The sequence below is a fragment of the Colobus angolensis genome, unplaced genomic scaffold (genome assembly GCF_000951035.1).
Source record: "Colobus angolensis palliatus isolate OR3802 unplaced genomic scaffold, Cang.pa_1.0 Scaffold130, whole genome shotgun sequence".
Classification (NCBI taxonomy): domain Eukaryota; kingdom Metazoa; phylum Chordata; class Mammalia; order Primates; family Cercopithecidae; genus Colobus; species Colobus angolensis.
In genome coordinates, this window is record NW_012114253.1 from 191330 (window position 1) to 215672 (window position 24343).

Below are 24343 nucleotides of genomic sequence, written 5' to 3' on the forward strand. Positions count from 1 at the left end.
AAAGCAAGACTCGTCTCAAAAAAAAAAAAAAAAAAAATTTAAAATTAAAAAAAAATAAACAGCACTGACTTGGGATTGGCTATATGCCATCTCTGGGCAATGGAATATGAGAAAGTGTAAATGCACTTTCCCTTGCCCCTCTTTGGCCCACCACAAGCAAGTCCACACTCAAGCAGCCACTGCTCTCTGGAACTAGGCTCCAGAATGACAAACACGAAGCCCACCTGAGCCCAATCTGAAGGCTAGAGACAAGTTCGGCTGACCCTTGAATGAGAAAAATAAATGCTGTTTTAATAAGTTACTGTTGGCATGGTTAAATGCAACATTATTCTGGCAAGTGAATAAAATAAGGAATTTTTTTTTTTTTTTTTAAGGTGGAGGCACTTAGGAAAAAAGACTTGAAGTAGTAATTAAACGTATTCATTCTGGTCGGGCATGGTGACTCACGCCTATAATCCCAGGACTTTGGGAGGCTGGCAGGCAGATCACAAGGCCAGGAGATCGAGACCACCGTGGCTAAGATGATGAAACCCCGTCTCTACTGAAAATGCAAAAAATTAGCCAGGCATGGTGTCACACACTTGTAGTCCCAGCTACTCGGGAGGCTGAGGCAGGAGAATGGCATGAACTAAGGGGGCGGAGCCTGCAGTGAGCCGAGATCACGCCACTGCACTCCAGCCTGGGCGACAGAGCAAGACTCCGTCTCGCTTAAAAAATAAAAATAAAGTATTCCAGCAGCCCTGGAAAGAAAACATGATTGGGCCATGTAATTAAATCTCCATGCTCTGAACTTGGGTAGATACAGAGTAAGACTTACAGAAAACAAGTGTGACATAAAGCCACTTCCCTCCAATAATCATTCAGAGATGCCCTAACCATCAGCCCTTCCTGAAAGATAATGGAGTTGCTACTTCCTGGTGAAATGTTGTCCCTTCCCCCCGCAGTTATATAACAAATTTCTAAATTTGTACCCAGCAGGGACTAAGTTTCAATCCTTCTTGAGCAGGGCCCTTGTATTCTGAGTTTCTTAGCACCCAGCACCAAAATAACCACTAATTAACCTCACAAATGGAAAAAGGAAAATAGTCCAAACCTAACAATGAAGTAAAAGAAGTACCACTATTTTATGCATTCTATGACAGTAACAATTATGATAGCACAAATTTAGTGACAACTTGTAGGACAAAAGGAGAAAAAGTACTACTACATTAAATGTACACCAATGTTAAGAGGTATCCTGATTACAATACGAAAATGTGAGAAAAATGCACCTCAGAATGAAGGAAATATTACAATTGTTCTTTCAAACCACAATCCTTTTCTCCCCCCTTAGAATACACTCCCCTTGTGGCATGAAGTCCAGCTTGAAGAACATCGCTTTAACAAACTAGAAGACCTGTTTCTAATATGTTCGGTAAGACACTTACAAATAGCAATAATATATTAACATTGTATTAAATGCTGTAAATTCAGACACAAACTAAGCCTGTAAGGACTTTCCTATAACCCTTTCCAACCTCTGTATCATACCCCCTGGAGAATATTACTCACCTTCTAAGTCACCGCTATAAACAAGTTTGTTAAGTCAAATGGAAAACAATATTTAAATGGAAAACCTAAGCTGCATCCATTTGCTACCCAAGTTCTTCTGACACGCAGAAATCAATTTGAAAATATTTAAGAAAACATTAGCTTCAATCAATCCCCTTGTCATCCTTGTTCTTCTGATACATGGATAATTCATTGACACAACTGTTTGACCTGCTTTATTTCACTTACTCATTTATAAAATAATACACCCATCCAATGACTATTTCTAGAGCCATATCATGTCAAGCATTGCTTTAGGACAAAGATATAGCAATAATTAAGGACCTATATGTCCCTGACTACACTAAGGATACATATGTCTCTGCTTTCCAGGGTTATCACATAATCCAGGTGTCTCTCCCTAGTATGGTCAACAAGGAATAAATAAGATGCATTTCTTGGTTAGAACTGTTAAAGCTTACATCTGCCTCTTCCTAACCCCTTCTCAACCAACCCAGCTTAATTCTAGCACAGTATGCAAATCATGCCAAACATCACTCCATGCAGAGAACTATCAAAATGACACCACAGTGTATCAACCTTAACTGATTTTAAGGGTTCTTAGTTTCTAAGATTCTCAAGCAGATCAGTATAATGTCCTAAAGGTAAATAAACCTTTCTTGCTACCTAAAGATATCCCATATTCAGATTCACAGCATACAATCTGTATTCTGATAGAAGTAGTTTGAGATAACCACCTAGGTGTGCTGGTTCCCAAACTTGGCTACATTTTAGAAAGCCTGGAAAACTTAAAAATCACATTGTTCAAGCTGCACTCCAGTAAGCAGCCAAGTTTGAGAACCAGTGATACAGAAAACTTGGGAAATGAGCTGCTTTCCAATGATCTATGGATTAAAGGTACACTAACATTTCCTTCCACCATGAGCAGTGAGCTTCCTGAACACTGCTTCACTAAGAATTATTATGGACCTACTTGGTATTTAAGGGAAGTGTCAAACGTAGGGGAGAAAGCACAAACCTGAACATATAGAGGGCCAAATATTATCTCAAACTAAATGCCAGAAAATAAAAAAAAAAATAAAGCTTTAAAATTTTATCTCAAAGTTTGTTAGAAATTGATGTTATCAAGAGTCAAGTTCCCACTCCTATGTATCTGAAAAGTAAGAGACGGAGGGAAAATAACAACCCTCAGGCTGGCTTGTGAAGGGTTTTTGTTTGTTTAATACATCTGAAAAGAATGCATATACAAAGAATTGAGACATGAGAAAGCATTGGTTCAACACTAATGAATCTACAAGAATTAGGATTGGGAAGGTGGGAAAGATTACCTCAACATTTTTAAAAATTGGAAACTGCAACCAAAATAAGCTGATAAAATCCCTATTAGCACTTATTAAGAGTCTTCATTAAGACTCTTTCCATGATTTTTATTAAACTAGAGAGCCTCACCTGGCTGCTCTAGGGTTCCTCATATGAAAAACAGAAATAAGGGGATTCCCCTGACTGGTCCCCATGTTGTTAAGTGTTCTCCCCACCCCCACCCTACCCCCAGCTTCTTAATGAAGCAGGCCTCCATCCTCCTAACTTGAGAGGATGTGAATCATTCCACAGATGTCTGTCTTCTAGCACCACCCCTCGTATTTCCTCTACATACCAGGTCTTCAGCTGCATTCTAGGAACACCATATACTACTGAGCTGCAAATCTATGCTAAGCATATAAGACAATGACTGAGAGGGAAAAAAAATTTTTTAATTACAAACTCAATTCATTTGGTGCATTTCAAAGGTGCAATACTTTTCTTCATTTATCAGTGAAAGAAGTTAGAAATCAACTTCCCAAAAAAAACAGTGAATGGCAAACAAATGTCCTTGAAAGTCACAGTCACATATAGTGCGTCCTAGAAAAGAGGAGGGGCAAGACAGGCTCCACCCACTTAAGTTTCATCAAATACTGGATCTACTCAAGGGTGGAGAGAAAAGGCAACTTTCAAAAAGGAGTATGTTATTAAATGAGGCATTTACTATACTCCTTCCTAAGAGCACCAGATGGGGAACATGTTTTCTAAACTAGATCTAGGAAGTGGAATGTGGAATCAAACCGTCCTCCTCCCCTTAAGGGCTATCCACTGGTTAATGAATTAAAAAAACAAGACTAAAAAACAAACCCCACACACACTCCCCCCAAAAAAAGAGGAGGAAAAAAAACAAAAACAAAAAAAAAACACTAAGATGTCCCAGATGTCTCCAGAGTGGAACCAGGGAGCAGCTTCAACAATTTCAATTAGTCTGTTACAGTCATCCACAAGCATGCCTTGCTTTTAAACCAAAAAAAAAAAAAAGCCACTTTTTTTTTTTTGAAACAACAAAACAAAAACTAGTACTAATCACTTTTCTGACAATACACAATTACTCAAAATTAACTAGTACTGGAGGGGAAAGGGGGGCCATACCTATGGGCCTTGTCTCACACGAGTGCATGTGGGTAGGTGCAGGGCATTTGTCATTATTGCAAAAACGAATTTTAATTTTTAATCTTTAGTTTGATTTAAACATTGCTTTTAGTATGATGCCGACACCAGCTGTGCAGAAAGGGCTCTGGAGAGATGTTCATAGCAGCACACACCTGCGGCTCTTCTTCGGTTCTGGAGGCTCCAGGGCAGCCAATATTGCTTCGTCAAATACATTCTTTAGGCCTTTCTGAAAAGGGGTAGAAAGAAAAAATGGGCGGTCTGATTTTCAGTATAATAAAGTTGGAGTTCAAATTTAAAACATTCAAACCCCCAAGAGTTGGCAAAGAAAGAAACATTAAAAACAATCCTGAATCTCAACACAATAATCTCACTTCACCAAGATTTGTCCAAGGCACTGGAAGGACTCAGCAATTCAGGAGCAGAGGAGCAGATATTCATGAGTGAGACAGTGGTCCTTTGAGAAAACTTTGTGCAGACCAATGTATGTCACAAGAAGCAAACAAGCACATGTGTCATATGCTCATTCAATATGAGTTTTGTAATGTGCTGCTAAAACATTTTACATAAAAACAAGGGAAGCAGCTCTGCATTCAAATGAAACAGCTGGATATGAAACAGGACTGAGAGGATGGGCACGGGTCAGTGGCATCCTTATTCTATGGAAGGCACAGGCAAAGAGAGAGAGATTATGGTAGCTGCAAAGATAGTCACTTTGAACTCCCTTTATCCCACCAGTTAGAGTCAAGGAGATTCAAGGGAGCAAAAATGTGGGTACCTGATACATACGTAAAATTAGAGCCAGTCAGTGCAACAGGAATAAAGCTTCATCAGGCGTTTATACAAACAGTTGTATATTTTTAATTTCAAAATTTGAAGGTAACCACAATTGTATATTTCCCTCACAATAAAATCAGAAGCAGGAAAATATAAAGGTGGCAGCTTTACATCTCAACATTAACAAACTGTAAGTCAACTGTTTAAATGGATGCTATTCTTAAAAGATAATGTAACAAATAAACTCATAAAGCAGTAGCAGATACATCAATATCTTCCCCACCCCAGACTGACAAATACTCCACTACAGCACAGACAGCCAAAGCAACAGCAACACAAAGTTTCACTGCACAAAGGAAAACCAGAAAAGAATCCTCCCTTCCCCGTTACACTCTACTAGAAGGTCACCCCTTTTCCATAAGGTTTGTCATGCAATTACAATTAACAATTGATCATAAGAGTAAAATGATGTTTGTGTTACTTTCTCCATCTAGAACTAAGATCTAGAAGTGTTAAAACTCTTGTTATTTTCTCCAAGAGGGCGCTCTTAATGCCAGACCAAGTTCCCTTTTGCAATGGTAATCCAAACCAAAAAGCTCTGAGCATCAGGCAACTCAAGCAGCAGAAAGTTAAAACAAGTCCAACTTGACTACTGATCACAAAAAATTTCTATAAGATATTGCATTATTGATCAAAAACTAATACAGAGGTTGCTCTAAGGTGGTGAGTAAAAAGACGCAGAGGCTTTCAAACAGGATGGTTTTATTCCTTTGTTTTTAAACGATCTTTCTACAGTAGTGGGACAGGAAGCAGCAGCAAAGAAGGGAAGGAGAAAACAGTTTAGAATATACAGCACTTCCTTTTGGGTTGAGTTTCCGGAGGCTCGAGGGCAGCTAGGATAGCCTCATCAAACACATTCTTCAGACCTCTCTACAAGACAGAGGGGAGGAGAGAGAATAGCAGCCAGGTTAGAGGATTAGAAAGACTAGCAGGTACAACAGCAGTCCGGATTAAATGAGCTGAATTCACAGAAGCAATGTGCCTTAAGAAAAATGCTAGAATGTTGATCTTAAGCCCATTATTGGGAGAGTAGATAACTGACGAAAAACTTCACCTCAAGCAAGGTTAACTGAGCAGGAAAGCAATTTTTATTAAAATGCAATATGTTGACCTCTAACACATTTTGGAAATAAATCTATTACACTTTCAGGCTTATGTGAATTCAGTCCCTGAATAACTGAAGGACACAAATAGCAGACTAACAGGCATGCTACGTGTTTCTAGGTTCAATGACATATCTGAATGGGATTAATCAAGATTTCAGAGTAAACTGGTTTTCCAGAACAGAAAGGTTCAGACATTTAAAAAGTGTTAATTGTGCAACAGTACCAACTAGAAGGAGTTTAAAGAACAGACTCTAGAAACAGCATACACTTCAGTTATTCAGCAATGTTATTAGAGCAAGTAACCACCACCCAAGTCATAAGAAAACAAAGAATGGGGTCCTAGAATGAGTTTTAGCAAGCAGTCCAGTGCTTTAAGATGTCTGCATAGGTATCAGAGCATAAAGCATGGAGTGAAAACGAAGACTATTCTCAGATCTTATGGGGATTAAGATACAGAAATACACTTACACCTCAGCCAGAAACTCCAACATGACAGTGTGACTCAGCAGTGGTGGAACTTAGGACCCAGGTCTACAGACTCACCTAAACTCACCTAAATCTGAAGCCACAAGTTTACCACCCAAGGTTGTTTCACATGTTCTTTAGTTTGATCAGTTTGATCCCAAGTATGTCCTGGAAGTCCCAGAACACAGCTCCAACTGTAAGTGCCAACCCCAGACCACCCCAAGTGTTCCCACCTCCACCCCGTCCCCATCCATAACATTCCACAGGACTGATACCCACACGTCACGTTAGATACAAAATAAATCAAAAACAGCAGTAAATTATTTAAAAGCAGCAAATGTTAAAAAGCTTTCTTCTTTCTACATCATTTACAAAGTAGAAATGCCATATAAAAATTTAAACTCCTCTGCAATTCTTTCTACACATCTAGGAACCAACTCTGGCAGTCAAATATAAAAGGAAGGAAGGAATACAGAAAGGAAAATATACTTTATAAGGAAAAAAAAAAGAGGAGGAGGACCATTAGAAACTGGAGTGTATCCCTTAATAAGAAGGAATTCCTTTCTTGCTTACAGTGGACAAAGACCAACAAATGCTCTATGAAACAAAACTAATATTTGCTTGACCACCATCTGTTTATATTAACGATTTTAGTTTTAGAGGAATCAACAAACAGAATCTGTAAGCCTAAAAGTTCTAGCTCCCAAACACAACCACAGACCCCATTTTCTAACTTCCCCTCTTTTGACTTCTCCATACTTCAAACTCTGGTAAGAAAAATGTACCTGCTAAGACCTTTTAAATTTCATACTCTCTACAAACTGATTTACTGTATACACCTGCTGATACTGTAAAAATCTTACATTAAAAGCATCCAATTATCTAAAGCACCATGAGTAACCTAAAAGTGAATCCACAGGGCCTATGTGTCTTCCCTCAAAGCAACCCATATCTAGAGAACAGAGGTATGCATCAGAAGCACACAGAATGAGTGTCTAACATGGACATCAGTGTTTCACACATGACCTTCACTGTCTCCCCCAATATACACACACAGGTACACTTTTCTGGGAATGTTACTAAAACACAGAGAGAAGCACCAGGCATTTTTTTAAACTCTCAAAACAGTGCTGTGCATGGGAAGATATAAAATCTTCTAAACTTCTAAATAACTGCTTTTATAATAGCACTAAACTGCCCAAAAAAACTAGGATTAGAAGATTATATTTAAATCATCTGATATTAGGCCTCGAAGTTATTCTGGGAATATCCCAGTTAAGCATAAAAGTTTTATCTTTAAATATCCAACCAAGTACTAAACTGATTATTAAATTATGCACTAGGCCCTATGAACTAAATACCTAGTGCATATGTAGTAAGTAATCATATATGCCATTTACCCTAGTATACGTGTAGTTAAGAATCCAAGTGTTTTTTAGAAACACAATAAAAATGAACAATTACCTGAAAACGTAAGCATAAATATAATGAGTTTAATATAATTATTAGAAATCTCCACCCTGCAATCTTGCCCTATTAGGCATGTCTGCTCACCGTTCAAAGTTCAAAGCACCAGTACCAGTAGAACGTAAGACTTTTGTGCTAATTATTTCCATAATTTTTTCCTTTGCCTCCAGAACAGTACTCAAAGGACGGAATCAGCGATATCATGAAGGTGAAAAAGTTTAAACCATATACATCAGTTACAAGTCCCTTCCAAATACCCTAACATTGCTTCCTATCTTCAAAATCTGAGTTTCCCATCAAACTACAAAAGGAGTTCCAATTAAATCACTCAAAAATGGTCAGAATGCATGAGGAAGGAATACTTCCAAAAACATAGGAATAGAGACACTATATAAAGCATGCTTGAGAACTGCGGCAGAAATAGCCATGGCTGCCTTCTTTGACATGGAAGTCTCAATTATTATGACTAATTCCCTATTCTGGTTGAACTGCCCAAGAAACAGTATAGTATCAATTGTCTGAATTGGCAAGAAAAGATCAGACATATTTAGATGAAAATTTAAGTGTCTAGAAAAAAAAAATCATTCACATCCTCTCTTGCGAGTCTGTGCTTATCTGAACCTTTCCTGTAAGGTTTTTGTTTTCACACAACCCTGACCACTATAAATCATTCAGTAAAACACAAGATCTTACCAACACAAGGAGTTTAGGAACTAATAATATTCTCCAAAAAACAGAGGCCTCCAACAAAAGAATATACAATATGAAGCTGTTCATATTCTTGCTGGGCATCTTTGAGCACTGCTGATCACTGTTAGAAATAACTCCTATATCCTAATGCTCTAATAAATGACTCGACCATAAATATGCATGGGGTTTCATGTCATCCTTACCTGTGTAAGTGCAGAACACTCCACATACTTGACAGCCTTCAGGTCACGGGCCAGCTTTTCAGCAGTCTCTGGAGTGATAGGCTTCTGTTTGTTCTTGGCAAGTTTCTCAATAGTAGAGGGGTCATCTCTGAGATCAATTTGAGTCCCAACAAGCAAGAAAGGAGTCTTTGGACAGTGGTGAGTTATCTCAGGCACCCACTACAAAAAGGTATTTTAAAATACACCTTTGTTATTCAAGAAGCCTCTAATGCTATTTATAACAGGTCAGTAGAAATTCTGAGATGACCTTCTTAGGGCAAGAATACCTGATCAGCTTACCTTTTCTTTCACATTTTCAAATGAAGATGGAGAGACCACTGAAAAACAGACTAGAAATACATCTGTTTGTGGATAACTCAGCGGTCGTAATCTGTCATAATCTTCTTGCCCTAGAAAAAGGAAATATATTGGAGAGAATTCAGCAACTGAATCTTGGTGTCCTCAAAGCGTTACAAGTATGCTAGTCATTACTCAAAAAGCAACTTACTTATCTAATAAAATGTATGGCTTTGTAATATAATATGTAAGCAATATTCTCAATCAGCTAATTCTACAAACTTAGAACAGCAATGAATTTACTATTATGTTATTTGCTTTTACTACTAGTTCACGGTGTTCAATCTTGGGGTCCATTAGAAACCCAATAATAAATGTAATAATAAACTCTTGCTACAGAAATGGTTAAAAATCAATCCTTGTAATCCCAGCACTTTCGGAGGCCAAGACAGGCTGATCACCCTAGGTCAGGAGTTCGAGACCAGCCTGGCCAACAGAGTGAAGCCCCATCTCTACTAAAAATATAAAAATTAGCTGGGTGTGATGGTGCACCTCTGTAATCCCAGCTACTTGGGAGGCTGAGGCAGAAGAATTGCGTGAATCCAGAAGGCTTTTGCGTGAATCCAGAAGAACTGCGTGAATCCAGGTTGCAGTGAGCCGAGATGGCGTCACAGTACTCCAGTCTGGGCAACAGAGCAAGACTCCATCTCAGATACGGTAAAGAAACAATTACAGTGAAATCATCTAAATTTCACTGTGTCATCTCAGTGAAACCCAGATGACAAAACCCACTGCCCATAGTGACTACAAACACCAGTTCACATATTTAGTTAATGCGTGTATGTAAGACCAGTATCTGAAACTGATAAAGCCTAGAAAAAAAATTTAGCAAAAATTTAGCAAGAATTAATGGATACTCAAAACAATAAAAATACTTAGAATTAACTTAATCAGAGGCGAAAGACTTGGACAACAAAAATTTCAAAACTGCTGAAAGAAATTAAAGAAGACATAAATAAATGGAAACACATCCCACGTTCATGAATTGGAAGACTTAATATTGCTGACATGTCAACATTATCCAAAGCAACCTACAGATTCAATGCAATCCCTATCAAAATCCCAGCAAGGATCCCAAATAGCCAAAATAATCTTGAAAAAGAAGAATAAAGCTGAAGGACTCCCACATCCTGATCTCAAAACTTAGTACAAGGCTACAATAATCAAAACAGTGTGGTATTGGCATAGGGAGATATGTAAGACAGTGGAATAGACTAGAGAACCCAGAAATAAACCCTTACATATATGGGCAAATAATTTTTTTTTCTTTTTTAGACAGAGTCTCACTCTCTTATCACCCAGGTTGGAGTGCAGTGGCACAATCTCGACCCACTGCAACCTCCGCCTCCCTAGTTCAAGAGACTCTCCTGTCTCTGCCTCCTGAGTAGCTGGGACTAGAGGCACACACCACCACACCCGGCCAATTTTTGTATTTTTAGTAGAGATGGGGTTTCACCATGTTGGCCAGGCTGGTCTTAAACTTCTCACCTCAGGTGATCTGCCCACCTCAGCCTCCCAAAGTGCTAGGATTACAGGTGTGAGCCACCAAGCCTAGCCTAGGTCAAATAATTTTTGATAAGGGTGCCAAGACCATTCAGTGGTAAAAGGACTCTGATGGTGCTGAGAAAATGACATATTCACATGCAAAAGACAAAGATGGAATCTTACCTAACACTATATACAAAAATTAACTCAAAATGGAAAAAAGGTCTAAATGTTAGACCTAAAACTTTAAAACTCCCAGAAAATACAGGGCAAAAGATTCAGTTGGACTTGGCAATAATTTGTTTGGATATCATATCAAACCAACCAAAAAATAGAGAAACTTCATGAAATTGTAAAAATTTTACACATCAGAAGATAGTATCAACAGAATAAAAACGCAACCCACAAAATAGGAAAAAATATTTGCAAATCGTATATGTGATAAGAGATTAATACCTAGAATCTACAGAGAACTCCTAAAACTTAACCAAAAAAAAAAAAAAATCTCAATTCAAAAATGGGGAAAGAATTTGATTAAACAGACCTTTCTCCAAAGAAGATATATGGCCATAAGACATTCAACATCACTAATCATTAGGGAAATGCAAATCAAAACCACAAATAGATACCACCTCACACTAATTAGGATGGCTACAAAAAAAAAAAAAAAAACAGAAAATAAGTGTCAAAGAGAAGAATGTGACTATACCAAGCCCCTGTGTATTGTTGGTAGGAATATAAAATAGGACAGCCACTGTGGAAAACAGTATGGAGGTTCCTCAAAAAAATTAAAAATAGAATTACCACATGATCCAACAATTCCACTTCTGGGTATATACCCCTAAAGAACTGAAAGCAAGGTCTCAACAAGGTATTTGTATATCTCAACAAGGTATTTGTATACCCATGTTGATAGCAACATTATTCAAAAGAGCTAAGACATGGAAGCAATTCATAGCACCAGTATTAAAACTGGAACCCAAACATTCATCAACTTGTTAATGGATAAACAAAATTGTGATATATTCATAGAACAGAATATCATTCAGCAATCAAAAGAAACAACTACCAATACACACAACATGGACACCTCTCACAAACATTATGCTAAGTAAAAACAGTCAAACACAAAAGACTACATATTGTATGGTTCCATTTATATGAAACCCTAGAAAAGCCAAACAGTGGAAACAAAGAAAGCAGATCAGTGGTTGCCCGGAACCAGGTCAAGGGACAGGGCTGACTGCAAAAGGGAACCCAGAAATAAACACTCACATATATGGTCAAATAATTTTTGATAAGGGTGCCAAGACCATTCAATGGTAAAAGGACTCACCACGGAAAATTTGAAGGGTGATAAAAATGTTGCACATGTTATTATGGTGGAGGGTCAGCAAAATGCATCACACCAAACACTTAAAACAATTTTTTTCTTTTTTTTTTTTTAAAGACGGAGTCTCACTCTGTCACCCAGGCTGGAAGGCAGTGGCAGAATCTCGGCTCAAGGCAACCTCTGCCCCCTGGGTTCAAGGAATTCTCCTGTCTCAGCTTCCCAAGTAGCTGGGACTTAACAGGCATACACCACTACATTCGGCTAATTTTTGTATTTTTAGTAGAGATGGGGTTTCACTATACTAGCCAGGCTGGTCTCAAACTCCTGACCTCAGGTGAACTGCCTGTCTCAGCCTCCCAAAGTGCTGCGATTACAGGTGTGAGCTACCGCACCTGGCCTTAAATTGATTTTTATTGTGCTACACATCAATAAAGCTTTAAAAAGTACTCGCCAGAAAATGTAAAGCCTTACAAAAAATAAACTTTGAAATCCGAAAATATTAATTTTCAACCACAAGTAGCCATAAATTACCTTTTCTCACCAGGCGTGGTGATTCACACCTGTAATCCCAGCACTTTGGGAGACCGAGGCGGGTGGATCACCTGAGGTCAGAAGTTCGAGACCAGCCTGACCAACATGGAGAAACCCCATCTCTACTAAAATACAAAAAAATTAGCCAGGTGTGGTGGCGCATGCCTGTAATCGCAGCTACTCAGGAGGGTGAGGCAGAAGAATCACTTGAACCCAGGAGGTTGAGGTTGTGGTGAGCCGAGATTGCACCACTGTACTCCAGCCTGGGCAACAAGAGCAAAACTCGGTCTCAACAACAACAACAAAAATCTTTTCTCTGTGCCTCTGGACACAAATGAACACAGAAGAAAATCCCTCATTTATCAAGAGATTAAGGGTCACTGTTTTCTCTATTTTCCACATTTAATATACAATTACTTTTATAATTTTAATGTATTAAAATTTTCTCTAAACTTTATTGTCTCTCCATTTCATGTTCTCAATTAAATCCAAACAGTTCCTCATGGTACACAGTATAACAGATTCCATGAGAGCAACAAATTAGCTTGGAAACAGTAACAAAGAGTAACTCAAACAAAGCAGAAAGTTTAGAATTCCTACATTCTAAAGATATTCTAAAGGATATCTTTCTGAGATTTTCCTCTGGCTAACTGAGCTGACAATAAGACGGCACATAAAGAAAAGTCAGAAATTTAGATGTGCAGCCACTCTTGAAAACAAGAAATGGCACTGAGGAATTAGGTACATTTGAGGAAGAAAGTAATTTGTTCTTACAATTTGGATAGTTGACAAATGTCAATACTGTGAGCAGATAACAGTTCATTCTCAAATTATTTTCAGATACAGTTTAAAATAAGTAAGCTATTGTAAGAAACTAAACATGTTATTAGACACATAAATTGAATACACTTTCAAATATCAGAGAGTGATAATAATAAATACTGTAAATGGCTTACGACCTTACAACCTTAGGCATATTTAGCAAACTCCAGGCTTTAAAACGGAGTAGGTAGAGGTGAAGGGAGAGAATCAGTGGGGATGATTCCTATGAATTCATTCCCTTAGTCCCTCCCCAACCACTAATACAGTCCCCAATTCTCTGCAAGGTGCACACATCAGGATTTTAGTTCAGTTTGGAGCTTGTATAATGCACTCTAGTCTCACTCTACTTCATCTACTATGCTGTTCACCCAGGGTACTCCAAACTCCTATTTGCCAATCCAGGTCTGGGACTGCTCCTTGGTCAAGCATCGACGATCACTATATTCAATCCTGCTAACTAATAACAAAAGGCAAGTACTCTGCTCATGTGCTAGTTTCTCAAAATGTCCACAAGAGACAGACAACTAGCAACTGTTAAAAATCAAAACAGTATAAAAGACATTAAGTTTTCACCTGCAGTATCAAAAAGTCCAAGAGTATATGGTTCTCCACCAATCATAACTGTGACTGCATAGTTGTCAAAAACCTAAAAACAAAAAAATACAACACTGTTAGTGTGCAAGGAGAGTTAAAATGGGACAGAACAACTCTTAAGCTAAGGCAGTGTTTCCTTACTAAGACTTAATCGTCCCTTAGTCCATTCATCATCCTTATATAACCAATCTTGCCAACCAAGTACCTTGTGTAAGCTAAATGGTTCCTGGAAAAAGACAAAGAATGTGTTCTGAGATTTCTGCTCTACCACAGCAGCCTGGATAAAGAGCCAGAGAAGGCTTAGAGGTGGCACAGGAGCAGAGTCCTCTAGCTACACAAAATGAACCTGTTCAAGTCTGAAACTTTTGAGACAGTGGTCTACCTCAACATTCAATCTGATTCCTAAGAAATTATTTCTTCATAGACCATTTTCTTTTCATCTAGAAATAAAATCTCCTAGATCCATGACCTTTCTTCCTTTCAGAGTCCTAGAAAAGATGAGCCTTGTTACAAACAAGCCCATTTGAGAGAAATAACGGATCCCTCAAAGTGTCCAAGAAAAGGCTGACAGATTATTTGCTGGGATTATTTTTTTTTTTTTGAGACAGAGTCTCACTGAGTCACCCAGGCTGCAGTGCAATGGCATGCTCTCTCAGCTCACTGCAACCTCTGCCTCCCGGGATCAAGCAATTCTCCACACCTCAGCCTCCTGAGTAGCTGAGACTACAGGTGCATGCCACCACACCCAGCTAATTTTTGTATTTTTAGTAGAGACGGGGTTTCACTATGTTGGCCAGGCTGGTCTCAAACTCCTGACCTCATGATCCACCTGCCTTGGCCTCCCAAAGTCCTGGAATTACAGGTGTGAGCCACTGCGACTGGCCAGCTGGGAATTTTATGAGTAAAATTCATGTTATTGGGCACAAACTGCATGACCTGAGACATCTTCTTTAACAAGATGCTTAATATGTAAATAGACCATAAAACCCTTATCAAATTCAGTATAGCATATGCTAATATTGGTTGTACTAAGTTATTTGTGAAAATGGGAGGTTTAACAATGCTAAATGGGAAAAGACCCAACACAAACTCTAGAGTCTTTAGAATTAATTTACAATAGAAAAGCAATGCTTTCATATACAACTATAATCTGTCAATTTACAATAAAAATTTTAAAATTAAATGATACATATAAAAAGAAAAGAAAAGCTTTCCAACTAGGAGAAGAATGCCACATTTTAAGGCCAGCCCTACTTAACCTTTGGGTACCTACTCTGATTTTCTGATTTATGTTTTAACAGATTGCTCAAGAGCTTATTTAAATGTAAAGAAGAAGAGAAGCAAGGGCATGAGGGAGATGTGCTTTCTTTGTTCTTGTTTTTAAGAACGGACTTTCCTCATTTCTTAAAAACAAGAACAAAGAAATCGAATGAACGTGGTTAAGCTCTCAAATCAAACACATAACTTTCTTAAATCGCACTTAAGAGACTCAAAAACAACCCTCCTTTACTGTATTGTTCATATCCAAAACCAGACTAAGAATCAGAAAAGCTGGCTTCCATTCCAAAGTCTACTTTCCCTAGTGTAATTACACTAAGTAATTAAAGTCAGACTTCTAAGTCTCATCCCTAAATTGGGCCTGAGTACTCTCATCCGTAAGAGATGGATAAGACAATATGTATTGTCCCATCCAAATCTGAATTTCTATTACTCTAGAAACGGCAAGCCCCAATTTATAGATGGGAACTAAAATGCATTTTACACCAAATCCATTTCCATATTAACTTCAACAGGTACCATGAGAACATTATTTGTGCCTCATGGTCCATTCATTTATGTAAATTGGCTCATTTAAAATTTTATTCTACTACTCTTCCTTCTACCTTATCACTTTTCCAGACATGTACACACAAACATACATATAAAAAACCCACAAGCGCACTTAAAATACAACACCAGAAGATCAAAGTCATAAAAGACTCCAAAATTATGTTTACAAGTAAATAACTTCAATGGAAACTAAAACAGAAAAACTCTGATAGCTGTCCTCACTCTGAAACAAGATTCATGTACCTCTAAACGTCCCCTGTAAGTCCACTGAACCTCACAACGTCTTCCATTTATCTTGTCTCCAAATGGGCCAATTCAAAATATCAATGTGACTTTAGTGTTTAATAATACCTTCAAATTCTCCCCCCTTCAAAATAAACAACTTTACTTATTTTTGAGACAGGGTCTCACTACCTTTCACAAATGAGTGTTACTCTAACTCTTGTCTTCTCTCTCTCACTTCAATATTTTTGTTATTCCCACCTTCCTTCTACCATTCCAAAGAGTTGATTTAAAAAACAGTTGTGGGGTCGGGCATGGTGGCTCATGCCTGTAATCCCAGCACTTTGGGAGGTCGAGGCGGGCAGATCATTTGAGGTCAGGAGTTTGAGACCAGCCTGGCCAACATGGTGAAACCCTGTTTCTACTAAAAATACAAAAATTAGCTGGGCGTGGTGGCGGGCACCTGTAATCCCAGCTACTCAGAAGGCTGAGGCAGGAGAATCGCCTGAACCCAGGAAGCGGAGGGTGCTGCAAGCCGAGATTGCACCACTGCACTCCAGATAGAAGGGTTGATAGAGACTCCGTCTCAGGGGAAAAAAAAAAAAAAAACAGTTGTGGGGGGTGACCCCCAAAGGTTTCTGTTGGTATTCTCATAACGTAACAGGTCTTCTCTTCTCTGCCCCTAACAACCAGTTTGGAGCTCCATTACTGCTAAGAGAATAGTTCCACAAGAAAAGTGGAGAGACATACTACTTTCTCTCAAGTTTACAGGACCCCAAATGGTATCCCAGGAGACCTCCAAGTACTGTTCAATAACTGGCCAAAATATTAAAAAAAAAAAAAAAAAAAAAAAAAGGTCACCTCATTCCAAGATGTAGGGCATACTCCACCAAATTGAGATCACCACTCGTTAGAATCTTGTCTACTGGAGTTTTGCCTCCCAGCACTTCTTGTAAACCCTTGTGTCACCCCTTCTGACTTTCCACTGATTTTTCAGCTGTTTAATTTTAAAGTGTATATAATTTACCCATGAGAAGTCAAGATCTTTAAAAACAGGAAACAAAGGCAGAAAACAGAAAAAAATTCAGTACACACAGAGAAAGAATTTTCAAAAGGGTATCAAATTTTACATTTTACTAACAGAAAGAAGCCTTTATACTTACAGTTGGTACATATTCCGATGGAAATTTGTTTGTTGTGTAGGATATCAGGAGACATGTTTTACCAACAGCACCATCGCCCACAACAACACACTTAATTGTCTGCATTGCTGAAATAGTTTTGTATCCACTTTAAATATTTCAAATCTGATGTTGACCTGCAAAAAGATTAAAGACATTTGTTTATTTATGCTTATATATGTATTTTTTTTTCCTCACTTAACAACAGGTTAAGGCACTCAGAGCAAGAAAAGAACTAGCACAATTATTATGGCTAAAAGAACCCAATAAGAGAAACAATGACTTGCTATAAGTTACAGTAACAAATAAGGTTCATTTCTAAGTTTCTGATCCCTGGCTGTTTCAACTTCTTAAGTGTTATTTTAGAAGGTCCCAACTGGTGTGATAAACAGCAAATTTCTTTTTATAATGAAAGACAAGAGGCTGTATCAGAGAAAATTCCACATACTGTACTAAATATTATTTTGTGAAAGCTGTTCTTCGGTTACACATGCACACACACCTGTATGTATGCATGTATGTGAACTAGACTGTAATACAAAGGCCACCGCTTTAAAGAATGGTTCATTATCCAGCCTTACTCATCCTTACTCAGGCTCTGACCAACAAGCAGCGGAGCCTCACACAAATTATTGAGTAACGTGAGGAACTGAACAAAGAACAGGGTGATCGCTGGCCTCAGCAGCTGTTTTAAGCACCAGAATGCCTAGTCCAAAACCCACATTTTTATAATGAAAAGTCAGATTGCTCTAAAGCATACTGACTTATAAACAGATACTATAGCTTCTCTTACTAGAGTCCTCCTCAATTTTAAGAAGCTATCAATTACAAGTACCAAAGAGTCATTAATTTGAGAAGCTTTTTTTCATTTAAACATCTCTAAAGTCAGAATGTATCTTTATTGAGTCTCTTACAATCATTATCAGCCATTTTTCCCCCACATTTTGACTTCTATGAAATTGGAATCTTAGATTCAATGAAATATTTTAACAGTTTTCTGAAAGAATAAAAAGAAATACCACCCAATATATACCTAAATTTTAAGATTTATTTATATATAAATTAATTTAAATTATAATCCTAAAAGGGTTATAATTAAACATAAAAATACGGAACCACCTAACTCTTGGTCAGATGCCACCATGCTCCTATAGCACCATTCACAACAATTAATCATAACAATTTATAAATGCCTATAAACGAATCCCTGTAAATGAACCTATAGTACCTCAAGCACCACTATACTTCTAGCACTGAGCACTTCTAGACTGGCACACGGCGAGTTGTTGAATGGATGCAAAAATCACGAAACAAAAGAACACGAAACTACACTAGTGTGAGTAACCTACAGGAAATACACATTCTCCCGTTCCTTATCAAAATTATCTGCAGTATATTTTTCTTTTTTTTAAACAGGGTTTTACTCCCATCCCCCAAGCTGGAGTGCAGTGGCACAACCTCAGCTCACTGCAACCTCCACTTCCCAGACTCAAGCAATCCTCCCACCTTGGCCTCCCAAGTAGCTGGAACCACAGACACATGCCACCACGCCTGGCTGGGTTTTTGTTTTGTATTGGTTTTGGTTTTGGTTTTTTTAAGAGATGGGGTCTCACCGTTACCCAGGCTGTTCTTGAATTCCTTGGCTCAAGCAATCCACTTACCTTGGCCTCCCAAAGTCCCAAAGTGCTGGGATTACATGCATGAGCCACTGCAGCCAGCCATATTTATCTTTCTTTATTCAACTTCCTTTTATATCTCCTTTTTCCTTCTCCTTTCCCTTTTATGCACTAAGAAGCACCCATACTAATACAGCATTAAAGGTTAACAACCCTGATCCCTAAGATCAATTACTTGTTAAATCTAAAAGCACTCTCAAATAATAATAGGAAGCAGCAAACACTTACACAGCATTTACTAAGTGCCATGTACTGTTCAAAACATGTTACACATATTCACACATTTCACCCTCCCAAAAAGCCTATGATGTGCTATATTATCCCTATTTTACAAGCAAGAAGAGTGAAGCTCAGCAAGTAAGCAAGCCAAGGCTATTCAGCCAGTAAGTGGTAGAACTGTAATTTAAACCCAAGCAGTCTGACTCTCAAGTCCCTGCTTGTTTTTTGTTTTGTTTTTGCGTGTGTGTGTGTGTGTGTGTGTGTTTGTGAGAGAGAGGGAGAGAGAGACTCTCACTCTATGGCCCAAGCTGGAGGGCAGTGAGAGAGAGAGAGAGAGAGAGACTCACTCTATGGCCCAGGCTGGAGTGCAGTGGCGTGATCTCTGCTCACTGGAACCTCTGCCTCCCAGGTTCAAGCGATTCTCATGCCTCAGCCTCCAGGGCAGCTGGGATTACAGGCGCCCGCCACCACGACTGGATAATTTTTATATTTTTAATAGAGACAGGGTTTTACCATGTTGGCCAGGCTGGTCTTGAACTCCTGACCTCAACTAATCCAACTGTCTGGGCCCCCCAAAGTGCTAGGATTATAGGTGTGAGCCACCGTGCCCAACCTCAAGTCCCTGCTCTTACTAAACATTACATTACACTACACTGTCTGAGAAGTGACATTAATCAAAACAAATATAATCTGTGCTAGTGGAGTGACGAGTATATATCCATGAGTTACCAGCAATGCAAAGAGGAAAGCAAAAATAAAGAAGAGGAAGCAAAAAACAGGGGCCAGGCTCATTTCCTGTTTTCCACCCTGCACATAACTACTGAATTTCATTGGGAGAAGGGAGTAAGATAAGAGTTTGCTCTTCCCCTTTCTATTTATCTACGAATCTTCCACTTGTTAGACTTCTCGACCTGACTGCTCAGCAATTTGTTACAAACCGGTTGGTTGTGAGTCCCCTGTTAAGCCTGGGTTCTGGAGTCAGAGTGGCTCTACCACACTCTAGCTATTCAACCTCTGTGTTATTCATCCTCTGTGTAGCTTGGTTTCCCCTTCTCTAAAAATGAAAACAGTACTACCTTTCTCATAAGGTAAACTAAGATAATACATGTAAAGAACTTGCAACAGTGCTTGGCATACAGTACATGCTTAGTAAATGTTAATTATTAGTCTTCAACAACTAATGGTACCTTTAAGTCAATATAAGGAATTTCAAAACAGCAACAATTCGCAAACTTCTTAGAAATTCATAACACCTTTTATCTCCAAGATAATTACAGTACAGTCAGTCTTACATCTACACAGATGCAGAACCCACAGATACAGACGGCTAACCGTACTATGTCATTTTATATAAGAAACTTGAGCATTCCAGGATTGTTGTATCCTTGGAGAGCTCTGGAATCAATCCCCTGTGATATCAAGGGACGATTATACTAACTGTTCTCAGTACAAATGTAGTCAAACGTAGTGTGTCATTTCAGAGTCATTTCAGAGTCAAGTTCTAATTAAGACTATTCTGCAAAGCATTTGGCATGTATTAACAATTGTTTCATGTGTTAAATAAAACTATAGAAGGCTACCCTAGTAGACTAATCTCCTGTACTAGGCCCCAAGTGACCAGACTAAAAATCAAAATGAAGTCACTCATGCTAAAGTTTCACATCACTAAACTTAAATTTAGTTGTTATCTGACCTTCTGAGAAACAGGAGAGATGACAGCCAGTTTTCCAAACAGGCCACTTTCAATCTTCAATTGGAATGATAATGAAGTTCCCTCTGCTTTAATCCTTACACAAAAAAAAGCAGCCTGAAGTAACCTGATATTAACTAATCAGTTATTTTTCTGTTGTTCTGTCTTCTCCCTGTACCTGCCTTACAAGAAAGGTAGCTTTGAAACAACTAATAGGCCCTTTGTTCTTTGCTTCCCCTTTTCTCAGCTCTTCTGTCTATTAAGCCAACCTCTTGTGCTCAGTTCCTTCGAACACTTACTCTGTTTTGTGGAATGAAGCATTGCCGAATTCTAAAATCGCAATAAAGCCAAGGGAGATTTAAATTTGTTGTAGTTTTGCCCTTTAACACACGTATTAAAGAGCACAGTGGCTCACCTGTAATCCTTGCACTTTGGGAGGCCAAAGTGGGAAGATCACTTGAGCTCAGACATGTTTATATACCCTACGTTAACTTCCTATTGAAATAATGTCAAACCACTATGGCAGCAAAGAGGCCACATAGAAACAATTACCATTCTGCTAACCAGAAAATTTATTCTGCGCCAAGTGCAGTGCCTCACACCTGTAATCCCAGCACTCTGGGAGGCCGAGGCAGGCAGATCACAAAGTCAGGAGATGGAGACCATTCTGGCCAACACTGTGAAACCCCATTTCTACTAAAAATACAAAATATTAGCTGGGCGTGGTGGCACATGCCTGTAGTCCCGGCTACTCAGGAGCCTGAGGCAGGAGAATCGCTTCAACCCAGCAGGCAGAGGCACACTGCAGTGAGCCAAGATAGCGCCATTGCACTCCAGCCTGGGCGACAGAATGGTCTCAAAAAAACAAAGAAAAAAAGAGAGAAAAGAAAAGTTATTTTGCACCAATAACTGAATCCTACCTCTTTTTAACATTGAAGTTCATTTGTACCACAACTTAGAATTGGAGTTGGGCAACTTACAGCATAAAAAATGATTTTGCAGGGTCAGCCATGGTGGCTCACACCTGTAATCCCAGCACTTTGGGAAGACAAGGTGGGGAGATTGCTTGAACCCAGGAGTGTGGGACCAGCCTGGGAAACTGAGTGAGACCCCATCTCTACAAAAATAAAAAATTAGCTGGGTGAAGTGGCACACACCTGTAGTCCCAGTTACCAGGGAGGCTGAAGTGGGAGGATTGCTTGAGTCCAAGGCTGCAGTTGGCTATGATTGTGCCACTGCCCTCCAGCCTGGGTGACAGAGCAAGACCCTGTCTCAAATCTTTTTCTAAATGATTCTGCCAATCATAAGGAAATAAAATTGTGAAATAAGGTATATCTTCCTTCTTTCCTTCCTGGCATCTACCCCTCCAATACCCGTATCTTCCAGGTTTTTTATTTTTCTCTTTTCTTTTTTTCTTTTGGAGACAGAGCCTTGCTCTGTCACCCAGGCTGGAGCGCAATGGCGCGATCTGCAACTCCGCTCACTGCAACCTCCGCCTCCCGAGTTCAAGCAATTCTCCTGTCTCAGCCTCCCAAGTAGCTGGGACTACAGGCATGCGCCACCACGTCTGGCTAATTTTTGTACTTTTTTTAGTAGAGACTGGATTTTGCCATGTTGGCCAGGCTGGTCTCGAAATCCTGACCTCAGGTGATCCACCCGCCTTGGCCTCCCAAGTGCTGGGATTATAGGCGCAAGCCACCACACCTGGCTCTCTTCTAGGTTCTTAACACTAGGAGAATCCTAATATCCTCTGAGAACCTCAGAGCTACAGCGCCTGAAATTTTAAGTCCATGCGCTATAGCTTTTAAAAGGCTATGGAACCCCCTCTATGGTATCATTATGATTGGCTGGCTGCCATCTAAATTCCACCAGACAATCCCCGAGCAAACGATCTGTATGGAGGAAGGGGAGACTCCCAGCTACAAATGCCCTATTTTCCTGTGCCTGTTCATTCTAGGCACAAACATACAGCAATCTTAAGATCTGATATTAAATACTTGCTAATAAGTTTTACAAAAAACTTATGTTCTCAATCAGATTACACCCCTTATAAAACTATGTCAAGTATTAATAGTAACTGTGAATAAAAGGCAAGCCAGATTTTTGGTAATACACTGTGGCAATATTTAGTATCCGTCCCCAGTTCCTAGCAGAGAGCTCCTAAAATCCCTAGGAATTTCCTGAGTGAGTGTCTTTTGTTTTTCATAACAAATTCACACCTGAATTTATGTTAATAAAGTGACAGGGTGGCAGTGGAAGGCATGCGAGGAAGCCTCAGGATGGGGCTGGTCACCAGAAAGACAAAGTGACTAGAGGGATGTAACTTTCAGCCCCATGCACCAACCTCCAGAGAGGGGAGGAAGGCTGGAAACTGAGCTCTATGAAAACTCCAAAACAGGAGATTTGGAACGCTTCCAGGTCTGTGAACATTTCAAGGTGAGGGGAAAGCAGGTCCTGGGAGGGCAACACTTGAAGCCCTCCCCACCCACAACCATGCCCTATATATCTCTTCCATTTGGCTGTTCGTGAGTTGTACCCTTTATGACAAAGGCATAAAGGTAAGTAAAATGTTTTCCTGAGTTCTGTGAGTCATTCTATCTAATAATCAAACCTAAGAAGAGCCATGGGAATCCCAAAATTAGTAGTCTACCGGGCAGAGGTGTAGGTAGCCTAGGCACTGCATTTGTAGCTGCTGCCTCAAGTGAGGGCGGTCTTGTAAGACTGAGCCCTTAAACTGTGGGGTGGGAGTATCAGAATGAAACTGTCAGTAAACTGTTAGTATCAGAACTGAATTTTCTTTTTCTGACACCACATTCACTCTAATCCAAAGCACACTAAAAGTAAAGTTGTCTTCATGTGAAATACATTTGCCCCTGAAGTAACCCATTTTCATACTTAGGATACAAGAAAGAAGAGGCATTACAGGAATCAAGAGAATGACTCAATTTCACAATCTTCCTTATCAGTTCAACAGAAGGACTAGTCTGGTTGTGGGATTAAACAGAATAAAATCAGAACTAGTTGTCTCTCCTGTCAAATCCAGCCACTTTGGAAAATACAACTTATATAATCTTCTGCTGTAAGTTATAGTAGCATATCTAATGTACAATTTTTTAAACATCTGCCCATGCATGTGATTTTTAGGCAACCAAAAGTACTCAAACCACAGGAATGTATTCCATGCATTCACATGTATGCAGGTGTGCTAACAACTGTCTTGTTTGCTTCTATATCACGGAAGATATGTAACAAAAAGCATACAGCTGGCCTTATATGTTTGTTAGAAATGCTTGTTCTGGCCAGGCGCGATGGCTCACACCTGTAATCCCAGCACTTTGGGAGGCCAAGGCGGGTGGATCACAAAGTCAGGAGATCGAGACCATCCTGGCTAACACGGTGAAGCCCCATCTCTACTAAAAATACAAAAAATTAGCCAGGCATGGTGGCGGGTACCTGTAGTTCCAGCTACTCGGGAGGCTGAGGCAGAAGAATAGGGTGAACCCGGGAGGCGGAGCTTGCAGTGAACCGAGATCGCTCCACTGTACTGCAGCCTGGGTGACAAAGCGAGACTCCGTCTCAAAAAAAAAAATAGAAATG

The 24343-nt window shown here is 39.3% G+C and overlaps 1 protein-coding gene across 4 annotated transcripts in view; it reads right to left on the minus strand.

The window, feature by feature from the left end:
- Positions 1-2749: 2749 nt before the first annotated feature.
- CDC42 (cell division cycle 42) overlaps positions 2750-24343 on the minus strand; it is a 42944-nt gene continuing 21350 nt past the window's right edge. Inside the window, exons 2-8 of one of the 4 annotated variants that reach the window (XM_011933962.1) lie at positions 24312-24321; positions 21483-21601; positions 17144-17298; positions 13908-13980; positions 9107-9216; positions 8789-8986; positions 2750-4249 (exon numbers count right to left, since the gene is read on the minus strand). In XM_011933962.1, coding sequence (XP_011789352.1) covers positions 4160-4249; positions 8789-8986; positions 9107-9216; positions 13908-13980; positions 17144-17248 — 576 coding nt within the window. In that variant the 5' untranslated portion in view covers positions 17249-17298; positions 21483-21601; positions 24312-24321 and the 3' untranslated portion in view covers positions 2750-4159. Of the gene's footprint in view, positions 4250-4857; positions 5728-8788; positions 8987-9106; positions 9217-13907; positions 13981-17143; positions 17299-21482; positions 21602-24311; positions 24322-24343 lie in introns of those variants that run through there. The other 3 variants (XM_011933964.1, XM_011933961.1, XM_011933963.1) reach the window with 3 other exon arrangements.